Consider the following 12,199-nt stretch of genomic DNA (forward strand, 5'->3'; position numbering starts at 1 on the left):
GCACTTTGAGATACACGGACAAAAAATGCTATAGCCATGCAAAATAGTGTTTAATGTTTAAAAACAGACAATGCTTGTTACATATTGTTTTAAAAACACACATCACAGTTACCATTGTGCTCACCTTGGTGTAAGTATTTGGGATAACATGTTGCTAGGAACAACCACAAACAAAAAGCATTGACAAAACTCCATACAGGAGCAATCATTTTTTTTTTAACTGATGAAAAATGCTCTGGCTTCAGATTAATTTACTTAGTTCTCTATTTTTGTTTCACTTGCCTTGTGATGGAGGCTACACATACTTTACTCATTGCATCAACAAGTTACCTACCTGCACTCTAGCATATGTAAGTATCTCTTGTGACTTCTTATAGCAATACACAGCAGATGTTGACCTGCAGATAGGGTCCTAAATATTTAGCCACTGCTTTAAGAGAAGGCCCTTAACAGCATGTTGTTTTTTTCCTCAACAGCCCCAACTGGAAATTCCATGTTAGAGCGACACAGAAAAATAATCAATCATTAGAAAGTATGGAAATACACAGCGCTAAGGTCACCCAAACATCTTTAATTCTGCTCCTGTGTCTTCCCAACACCGAGCCACCATAAGCCATAAGGAAGTCCTAGACACACTGTATATCATCTTTCCATCAGTAACTCAAAATTGAGAGGTGACCTAACTGGGATGCCTTACTCGAATAGATGGCCTGATCAGGCACAACTCTAATGGAAAGTGTTGTTATGGAGCTACAGCAAAATACTCCAGCCATCTTTAAGACCAAATGCAGTGAAAGGAAAAAGAGAGGCCTTTAAATATCTTCATCAAAAGACCACAAACTGGAAGACTGGTCAAGACATCCCCCAACCCCAAAAGTATACAGGATTTCAAATTTAGAAGTGTGGCTACAATGTACTGCCTGCCATGTTACCATGAGACTTAACAGACAAATACTTTTAACATGGTAAGGACTGGACTCAAATTAGGTAGATTATACACCTGGAGCATGGGATGGTGGGGGAAATCATACTTGTGTATCAAAAAAATGTGAAGGGCCAGAGCCGTGTACTACACAGTTCCCCAACTTCACAAAATTCCAGTTGTTTGGGTGACCTTACTGAGCATTTCCATACTTTTTAATATATATATACAATCTTACCTAGGCATTTCCAGGCTGATGTTAAATCCTCCACTTACCCCACTCCTGAAAAAATCCTACTTTAATCACTTAACACCTGCCCAATAGTAATAGAAGGGGATTTATAGGTTTCACTCCTGGTTAACATGATTTTTAGTTTGGGATTTAAAAGAAAGTAATCACCTGGCTCTAGTAGCACTAGAGCACTCAGAAATGACACCTCAGACTTTTTTTTTTAAACATGACATTACATTTTGTCTTGGTTCAAAATAAGGGGTAAGATTTTCAGAAGTGCCTATGGAAGTTATGGGCCCAACTCCCATGGACTTTTCTTTGGAAATCAGACACCTATCTCCACTGGTATTTTGAAAATCCTACCTAAGGTTTCAAATGCATGCTGGCAGCACCGAGTAAAGTCAAGCATGGGCCCAAAGAGAATATCACTAGTTAAAGAGAATACACTGTACCTCAATTGATACAGCTCGGTTCCTGGTACTTGCACTGTGAATTTCTTCAATAAAAAGGCTTTGCATAACGGAACCATTGACCTGTGGTGACTGAGACGTCTGTGATTGCTGGGTTGCTGCTGTGGACTCCAGTACAGTGACTGGCATGGTGGGGGTTTGATGGCTTGTTGCTGACAAACCTACGGAATGGCTGGTGACCAAAGGTGAATTCTGGGTATGGTTGACCAGTGCTGAAGAGTGCTGATATTGATGTATGACTACAGGAGAGCTCTGTACATGATGAACTGTCATTAAGGGCAGAACTTCTGACTTGACTGAAGACCCTTGCACCTCTGCTGTAACTCCAGCTATGTTTTGCTGTGGGTATCCATGGACACGTATTAGCTCTTCTTGATTTTTCAGAACTTCGGTTGCTGTTGCCTTTTCCATGGCACTGTATTGCATGGCTTGAGAAGGATCCACGCCCTTCAGCAGACCTTCTGTAACATGTCTATCAAAACAAATCCCACACATCATCATTCATTATTTATTAAATTTGCATATAATTAGTCCAGTCATTTGCTATATATTAACTTTATTGGATGTAATCTGGATACAAAATATACTTTTGGCAAAAACTCTCTTTTCCCCCACCCAGTTGGAAACAGAAATCAATTTGGTAATTTTCAAGTGTGAGGAAACTAGAAATTAAAAGATTATAGGTGTGACGTTGCACTGCATATACTTTATGGAAATATACTAATGAGTGTGAATATAATGTAACTGGAATATGCTTCATGCAAAAGGTCTCTTATAAGGTATCATTACAAAGCTTATAATCTATTGTGTGTGTTCATCCTATTTGTATGTATCACTCTTGTATCTAAAGCTAGAAATATGAAGTATTACTCTAAAGTCCTATTGTAACTATGCAAAGTTTGGGCCATTAATAATGGCTTGGAATCTTGATGGCTCCCATTAACCAGGACAATTGGTTGTAAATGGCTCTGTTTACTTGTAAGCCTTCCTGTGTTCGTGTAAGTCAGGCTGGGAAGAATGGAGGCTTGGGGTCTCACAGGACATGTGACCATGTCATCTGGTACAGGAATCCATCTTAAACCTGGTGCTTTTCCATTTAGAAGGAGGGGGTGGGGACCCAGAGAGACAAAAGATTCCTGCCTTGTGCCAAGGCTATAAAAGGAGCTGGAACTAACAAGAACTATACCAGGGGACAGGATTGGGCCTAGACTAAGAAGGAGTCTAGTCTGTGAAAGAAGCTTATTGGAACATCTCTGAGGGTAAGATTTACCTGTATTTAGTTTCTTAAATGTATTAGGCTTAGACTTGCGAGTTTTGTTTTATTTCGCTTGGTAACTTACTTTGTTCTGTCTGTTATTACTTGAAACCACTTAAATCCTACTTTTTATACTTAATAAAATCACTTTTGTTTATTAATTAACCCTGAGTAAGTGATTAATACCTGGGGGAGCAAACAGCTGTGCATCTCTCTCTATCAGTGTTGTAGAGGGCAGACAATTTACGAGTTTACCCTGTATAAGCTTTATACAGAGTAAAACGGATTTATCTGGGGCTTGGATCCCATTGGTAACTGGGTGTCTGGGTGCTGGAGATAGGTGTCTTGATGAGCAGTTTTTGGTTAAAGGCTGCAGCTTTGGGGGCGTGGTTCAGCCCCTGGGTCTGTGTTGCAGCAGACTAGCATGTCTGGCTTAACAAGACAGGGTTCTGGAGTCCCAAGCTGACAAAGAAAATGGGCTCAGAGATAGTTTCAGCACATCAGGTGACAGTCCCAAGGGGGTCTCTGTGACCGAACCCATCACAATCGGTATTTTCTGATGTAAGCATGGTAGAATAAATTAATAATTAATAGAATCAGAGAAATTAGAATAGAAAAGACAGGTTAGATGAGCTAGTCCATCCCTCTGCCAATACAGGAATATCTCTTCTAAGATATTTTCTAGAATAAAGATACCAATCTTAAGCCTTAAATTCATCTCTCTTTGTTTCTCTTTCTCTCTCTCTCTCTCTCTCTCACACACACACAGATACACACACACACACACAACTTAGATTTTGCTATAGCGTAGGTGTTTAGCTGAAAGTTACTACAATAATATACTTTGATCCCTTGGTGCTGACTATTTCAGGGTTGCCATTGGCAAGAAAATTCAATTCTCATTACCTCACAAAATTAGCATTTGTTTGCTGCTCATGTTTTCTGACAAACATGGATAATGGTTGTACTTAGTGGCTGAAAAATCTCAAGTATGGCTTATATGTTTTTGTCACATCTCTCATTTTCAAAGCCCAGAGTAAAGAATTCCATGAAACCACGAGCATACCCAAAAATATTTGCTATTTGTTTCCAGTTCGCTAGTAAAAAACAAAACTTTTAGTGATGCTAACATCATGTTAGCGATGCTTTGTGTTAGCTATTTCTTAGTGTTATATTTTGGGAGATTCGTGCTGTGCACTCAAAGTGTGCCTGATCTAACACCAATTGTTGTAAAATGTCTACAACTGATTGGGTTAGAGATGGGCACAAACACACATTGTACGGCTCCTGAGCCAAATGTCCCCAACAGTCAGAGATGTCTTGGTCAGGGGGTTTGGATTCAACCCATCCCTAGTTAGGGTCTACTAGACTATTGTAGCTGCTTTAGACAGAGACTCTACATCGAACAATTGAAGTCATGATTTTCAGTATGCGGTTAGGAAGTTCTAAGAGGAACCCATATGTAACCCCCAGCTCTTGGCACTCCAGACTGAACCTCTAGGGGCCTTTACAGCAGGACTATAACAATAATGGCTAGCAAGATCCTCTGACCTCATTTCCCAGCGTGCTTGGAGTCAGGGGTGGGGACAGAAGGAATTAGAAAGTCTTGTTGGTGTGGTTTGGACAAGAAGGTCACTGGATCAACAACAAGCCAGAGCTATACGGCCCCCAGTGAGAGGGTAGCCTGACTCTACACCAATGGACCGAGGTTAGTCTCAGTTTTAGTTTGGAAGCTAAGAGAGACAGCACAGCTCAGGGAGTTTCTGCTAAACTCTCACTCCTCGCTAAGGGAGATTTTGGACTGCTATAAGACTTCAACTGCATGGAGCAGGCAGTTACAGCACTGACGTGACCAGCATCCAGCAGAGTGAGAGAGATACAACCTGGCACTGGCTACCGAGTGCCAGCCAAGACCCCAGGAGGATTCCAGACCAGGGTACAGCAAGTCCAACTGGAGTCAGGAGAGGACCCTGCCCACCCAGGGGACTTCAGTCTAAGCTGACAAATGCCACAGCACAGCAACACTCCATCTCAGGACATTCAACATCAGCCTACCATCTGCCTCAAGGAGGTGCCTAAGAGGGTGCCAGAGGCTGATGAGTGTTAGGAAATGGAGAACTGGCTTTTTCATAAATGTATTAGTTAAGCATAACCCTTTCCTTCCCCTATTATCCTGTTCCCAGTAAGGCCCCCTCTTTGTTATGCTGTTATTTTTGGTCTGCTATTTCTTTGCTGGGGTTTGTTTTCATTTATCTTATTATCCCCTATGTACAGGGCTTTTACACTGCTTGCTCTTCCTTCTCAAGGGACAGCACGCTGTGTATTGGCACAGTGAGGAGTCACCAGGCGTCAGAAAAGAACCCAGGACCCAACCCATGCAAAGAGTGGGGAAAAGTTGCTCCAGGTATTGGTGATAGCAAGCACTAGGGAGAGAAAAGCTATGCCTCAGGGGAGGGGCTACACACACAACCCTATAAACAAGCCATGGCTCTGAAAACCTTTTGACTCTGAATGGAAAAGGCTTTGCAGTGCTCCTTGCTGGAACTGTTCAGAGTTCTGAAAAACAACTCACCTCCTCAGCGTGGTAAGGATATCTGTCATGCTGCGGACTCGCTTCAGCAAGCTGTCTAGTTTATGGGGCTCTTCCTTCAGAAACCTCACGGCTTCCACTTCAATGCGGAGGATTGCCCTCATTTTATTCTGCAATGTTGGAAACTCGCCTACGAAAACAAGAACCACCAAGTTCAAGAGAAAGTGACAAACGCTATTTAAAAAAAAAAGAGTTGGATACATGCGTGTGTATTCAACAGTTATGTACTCGCCTGCACACAGAGATCACACACTCAGACCCCCCAAGACTTTTAATTGATTTTTTTAAGAAGGCAAAGATCAATTCTCAGATCAAGACGCAAACCTACATCACTCCCAAGTGTTAGAACAAGCAAACCAAAAATAAAAGGGAAATTACACCTTTGAGGGTGGCAACAGCTTCTCCTACTTGCCGCAGAAGAAAAGCCCCATCTTCAACATCTTTCAACGACACTGTCTTGTTGGTGGCAGTAGAATCCTTCTTCAGCTCTTCGACAAAAGCTTCTAGCTCACTGTTTAAAAAAACAAGCAGAAATAGAACTTGAACTGAACTTCCATATTAGAGTTTTGTTTTATGAAAATAGTTGGAATCGAATGGACAAATCTGGACCAGAAATATCACAGCACCATAAAAACTGCTACTGACCCCTTACTAGCTTGATACTGAAAATAACAATGAGTGCCTAAAAGGAGGGTGTGTGAGAGAGCTAGAACTCCAGCTTCCCAGCAGGGCAACTTCCTCTCAACACACTGGGGTTTTGGAATATGCTGAGGATAATAAAATACACAGAGGCAGCACATGTTATGAGAGATTTTGCAAGGAACAGGCCACCATATGAATAAGCTGCCCTAACACCAGGGGGCACAAATGACAAACATAAGCTGTAGCACTGTGTGACTACCTCAGAACAAACACACAATCCCCACCCCCAAGTCATGAATATTTGTTCTAATAAAAACCTGCCTCCATTCCCCCCCCCCGCTTTTTGTGACCACTTTCAGTGAATATTTTAGCTAATGAGTTTACTAGCAGGAATATTCTCAGAAACAGCAAATGTTATGTTAATACTAGAGAATATCCTGAATACATTGAATTGATACATGTAAGTAATCACATCTGAATCCTGAGTCTAAGAGTTACATGCATCCATTCAGCAACAGGAACAACAGCATGTGACTTACATGTCCAATTAAAACTGACACCAGAGCTTGACTATCAAATACATGCAACAAACAGCTCGTTAACAATCCACAGACCAAGGTTATTTGTACAAACGATTTGTCACATAATAGCAAATACCAAATTATATCTGAGAAAATCATAAGCTGCTCTTGGACAATTCAGAAACAGGAGTGGACACAGATGTGTTGAATTCAGCATTCATCTATCCATGCCTCAGTTTCTCCATTTGTAAAATGGGGCTAATGATACTTGCCTCTTTTGTAAATCACTTTGAGATCTATGGATAACAAGTGCTATTTAAGAGCTAGGTAATAACAACAACAATCGGAGATTGTATGTGACAGCCAGGCACTCAGATATCACAGTGATGGGCATGATATAAAAACCTAGCTAGATATAAGAGAGCCGTATTACACTGTTCAGTTGTCAAGAAAAGGGTAAGGAAATTGCCAACAGATTGAAAAAGGCATAAGCAGCCCAACTAATTAATTATGGAAAGCCAAAGACCAAATAGCAGCTTTTGGGGACTCCAACACCTGTGTCCTGCACTCTGCCCTTATAAATGCATGTCTTTGCTCCACAATATCTGTACACGAAGTACTAATCCTTGGGGCAGGCTATGGGGAGCGAATACAGTGTGTGAATTTCACAGTGCTCTTCTTAACTTCCATCCAGTCAGCACCCAACCTTTGTTATATAGCTGACACCGATGAATGCCTCCCACCAGTTGTTTGCAGTGCTGTTGTAGCGACCTGAAGAAGAGAGCTCTGTGTAGCTCGAAAGCTTGTCTCTTTCACCATCAGAAGTCAACCAATACAAGATATTAACTCACCCCCCCCTTGTCTCTTCCACCAGTTGCATGCTCTTTGGATTCTACACTGGGGCAATGCTGTGCTTTAGTCACATTTGAGATGCTGAGAGCTGACTAGAGCTCATTATCCCTAAGAAGGTTTACTTGTTCCTTGTGAGCAGGCAGGGTCTGAAATGTACAAAAACCCTGTTTACAAAGATCTGGGGAGAAGGATTTGTGTTATTGCTATCTGCCTGCACGCCAGAATGGAGCAGATGTGAATAAGGCACACCTAAGCTGAGTGATCCCACTTTAGGACCACCAGTCTGGAAGGTCTCCCAATACAAATACAGATGAGAGAAAACATCTCGCTTATTAACACAGGGAGGAGAAATCGCAAAAGGGGCCACTAGGTGGCACCAACTGAACGATATTCTTCTGCTTTTACAGGGAACAAGGCAGTCGAATTTAAAACAGCTATAACACATATCTACTTCCCTGCATTTGCCTTCACAATAAAGAAGACACAAACAGCAGGATAACATCCGAAGAACAGAGCCAACACAGGAAGGATTTTGCAAAAAAACATCAGCTTTCCATCATCAAGCTCAGAAAACGTTGCTGTGAGCCCATACCCTCTGGTAGGAGGTTGCTCCACAACCAAGGAGCATGGATAGCTCTGTCACGAGTACCTGTGAACTTCATCTTGGAGAACAATGGCTTCAATGGCCCTGATACACCCAGCTGTCTCTGAGAGTCAGGAATAGAAAAGCAGCTTCTTGGAAATCTGGGCCCTATGCTGCTGGAGACCTCAAAATTAGGACCAGAACTCTGAATTGGCTCCTGGCTTGAATGGGGAGACAGCAGGAGGCATGGAGCAGGACAATCATCTTTTGGCATGTAAGGGACACTGTCACATAGACAGGGATAAGGGAGACATCTAAATAGCAGGGGATGGTGTCTGTCTCACTTTTGTTCACAAAGACAGAGTTCTTTCCAGACTTCGGTATGAAAATGTGGGTTACACCAGATAGTAACATATAAAAGTTTTTTCTAACTGCAATTACACACTATAATAAACATTTGAACATAACAGGGAAATTTAGAATATATTTTAAATATATTGTTGTTATATCTGGTTTGAAATAATATATTCATACCAAATTCAGGGACGCCGGAACAATTTTTATAGTGGGGGGTGCTGAGATCCATTGAACTAAATAAGCCATACAAACCCTGTGTATGATGGAAACCACTTCAAGCCAGGGGGATGCAGCAGCACCCCTAGTTCCAGTACCTATGACCAAATTTGACAAGTGTGTGGAACGCTGGGAGAAAATACTGATTCTCCGTCTACAGTTAATGAGAACGCAGAGAAGAGGACATTTTGTCAGCACTCACAATGCTAAGGATTGCCACCAGGCCGATGGAAACCAGATGTCCTGATTATGCAAATATGATTTTTTTCCTAGAAAACCTGCCTACTGAAGGCAGAGAATCTGAGAGGCTATTCAGCAATGCTGATGACACCTACTCCAATTACAGATGCAGGATGCAGAATTGCTAGTGTTCTTCAAAATTATTGTACAATCATAAATACTAGTATTAAATTCTGATTCTGAAATCTTACTTTAAAAAAATAATCTGAGTACTTTATTTTTATGTCTGTTTGAAATTTTCCAGAAGGGGCACAATTATTCTATTTTACTGTTATTAGAAGTGCTGTCAGCTTTCACTTATAGTTTGTGTTCTAGCTCTGAGAGAGAACTTTGTACAATATGTACGGCATACCGTGCATTGTAGTTTTACCACGTAAAGCATTGGTAACTAATGCATTTTTACTGGATACATCTGTGCTTTCTGGCTATCACAATTTATAAATAGTTTATAAATAGGTTGCTTATAACTATGGTTTATAACCAACTACAACACCACCTATTCATGTGCTTCTAACCATCTATAAAACATACGACTCCTGTCTGTAATATGCTTATCACCTCTATTAATCATATATTAGCTTTTCATAACATATTTATAAACCTATCCTTCACTTAAAGTGTAACTGACATATCATATTATCCCAATTTGCCTTTGGTATCTAGCAAGCTTTGAGGCTGGTATTTGGTAACTGACATCCAAAAAAGGTATTGTATCTTTGGCTTAAATTAAAAAAAAAAAATCTTTGGCTTAGATCCAATATAATTTACTAAAAACTTCTGCCTTAAAGTACAATCATCAGGAATGCAAAATGATCGGGTTTACATGGAGTCCCTTCAAGGCAGACTGTCTAAGAGATCTCTCTGGACTTCATTGGATATCTCTATTCTCTGAGATGAAATTGAAGTCCCAATCCTCTTCTGACATAAATTGGCACAGGTCTACAGATGTCAACAGAAACATACTAGTAGTGAATTTGATTTAAATTGGTTTGTAGAAATCTCCTTCACTTGTAATATGAAATTGCCATGATTTTTGTTTTTCCAACTGGAAATATTCCTTGAAGTAGCAGAGAGGAGAGTTAAACCAAGAATCAGAAAAGCTGGAAGAGTTTTTCCCTCTGTTCCTTCAGGCAATACTAAAGCTTATATTCCAGGGCAATTAGTGCATTTTTACAAATGTAGCTGAATTCCTGAAACTCCTTGATTCTGATGAGGAAAGTCTGTAGGACTATGATTTGGAAGAGGTCAAAATGGCAATGATTAAAAGTCTGAGAAATTATAATTTTCATGTCCTGTTACTGTGCATTTACTTTATAGGTCTGAAGTGGTGTCAGATGGAAAGCTTCTATATAGAATGTTAACCTTTCTCTGTAATTTTATGGTGTATGTCCTGATAGCACCACTAAGTTCATCTAGGCACTATTATGAACAAAGAACACAAAGGGTATCTCTACTCTGCAATTTAAAAACTGTGGCCAGCCTGTGCCAGCTGACTTGGGCTCACAGGGCTCGGTCTAAGGGGCTACTTAACTGCAGTGTAGATATTCAGGCTCAGTCTGGAGCCCAGGCTCTAGGACCCTTTGAGGTGGGAGGGTCCCGAGCCTGAATGTCTACACTGCAATTAAACAGTCCCTTAGCCTGAGCCCCGGGGAGCCTGAGTAAGTTAGCATGGGCCAGCCAGGGTGTCCAATTGCAGTGTAGACATAAGAGAACTCCAGCCCCAGAGTGTACACAGTCTTAGCTAATACACAGTGTGTGAATAAACTGATGAACAGGACAATGGTGGGGGACAGCACTGTCTGTAGTTCAATTAGGATTGTGAGATAGTTTATAGCAATATCCACCAGTATATAATACTGTAAATTCACAATCTTGCAGAGAAAACACAAATTTCTAGATTAATATTATCCTTTATCATCACAGTTGTGATACTTTTGTAGTAAATCTGAGTCATTTGACAACACATATATTAACACAGAAGATTGCTTTCCCTCTTTGTTTATAAATATCAGAACTGCTGGTATGGTAGAGTACCATGATTAATGTTTGCAGTGAGAAGCTGATTTTAAAGTTTCTCTGTACATAAAGGAGCAATTTTTCAGATATGGCCAGATATACATGTGGATCAGCAATAAAAACTAATTAATTAAATAGTATCTTACAAAATCTCAGTGTTAGAATTATTTAGACCACCCAATTAGAGGCCACTGATTTGCACAATGTATGGTCACTTCGAAATAGAGCTGGTTGAATTTTTTTTTTGGTGGAAAATGCAGATTTGGTGACACCAATGCTTTTTGTGAATTTGTGTTGATTTTGCCAAATTGTTTCAGTTTAAAAAAGGCTAAAAAAATTGAAATTGTTTGCTCTGACATTTTAAAAATGAAATATTCTGATTTTTGGTTCAAAATGAATTATTGTTTCAAAATTTCATTGAAACTTTATTTAAAAACCAACTAAATATTTTAAAATGGTTGAAATCTAAATGAAATATTTCATTCAACCCAAAACAATTTTTTCTGACTTGATTTTTTTAAATTTAAAAAAAAAAGGGGTTTTGATTTGTCCCAAAATGAACCTTCCCCTTCCCCTCCCCCCTTGCTTTTTCAGTAGTGCCAGCAAACCACAAAATCTGTTCTCTGCCCAGCTGTACTTAGATATAATTCTACAACCAGACTCAGCCTCTCCCTGCTCTCTCTCAGCCTATGAGAGTGCCTGGAAAGGAGAAAAAGGCATGCATGCTAAGTAGCACTTATCCACATGAGCAGTCCCACAGTGAAGTCAATATTCTATAAAGGAAAAAGCCAAGCATGAACAACAAACAAGCTCAAAGCACTATGAGAGGTTTTCCCACCCACCATAACTTCTTCACAATCTTTTCCTCTTCGTGGAGGTATTTCTGCCTTTCTTGCTCCACCAGGATGCGCTGTCGCTGCACAGGATCCTCCAGCCTCTTCACTGTTTCAATCACTTTGCCATTGATTTCCAGCTCAGCTTTCTTCATCATTGCCCTCAGCATCTCCTGGTTCTGCAGCTGTTGCACAAAAGAAATCAACTTCAATTTTCCTGCCTGACTAACATCCCTGGCAACTGAACACATTGCCGCTCTCAGAAATAGGTTTGGATAAACAGCCCTACAGCTGAATGAACATACTCCCTCTCCCCTTAACTTTATCCATAAATGTTATGTCAAGGAGAAGGAGGAAAAGAGCACAAATTCCATTAACTTCTAAAGCGTGTGTCTGACTTACAGCAGCAAGCTGACAAACAGAATGTGTAGACTTCATTATAATGTACTATGTCTGGCACCAATTTCATC

At 40.5% G+C, this 12,199-nt stretch overlaps 1 protein-coding gene across 46 annotated transcripts in view; it reads right to left on the minus strand.

Annotated features, from left to right (window-relative positions):
• Window positions 1-12,199, minus strand: part of KIAA1217 (KIAA1217 ortholog) — a 517,243-nt gene that overhangs the window by 24,312 nt on the left and 480,732 nt on the right. For all 46 annotated transcript variants that reach the window (XR_256476.4, XR_256475.4, XR_010599124.1 and 43 more), the window contains 4 exons: window positions 11,739-11,914; window positions 5,850-5,980; window positions 5,452-5,599; window positions 1,607-2,096 (listed from right to left, as the gene is read on the minus strand). Coding sequence is in view for 42 of the 46 variants with exons in the window: in XM_065586890.1 (XP_065442962.1) it covers window positions 1,607-2,096; window positions 5,452-5,599; window positions 5,850-5,980; window positions 11,739-11,914 (945 nt within the window). In the remaining 4 variants the exon portion in view is untranslated. The remainder of the gene's footprint in view (window positions 1-1,606; window positions 2,097-5,451; window positions 5,600-5,849; window positions 5,981-11,738; window positions 11,915-12,199) is intronic.

This window comes from Chrysemys picta, chromosome 2 (assembly GCF_011386835.1).
Source record: "Chrysemys picta bellii isolate R12L10 chromosome 2, ASM1138683v2, whole genome shotgun sequence".
Classification (NCBI taxonomy): domain Eukaryota; kingdom Metazoa; phylum Chordata; order Testudines; family Emydidae; genus Chrysemys; species Chrysemys picta.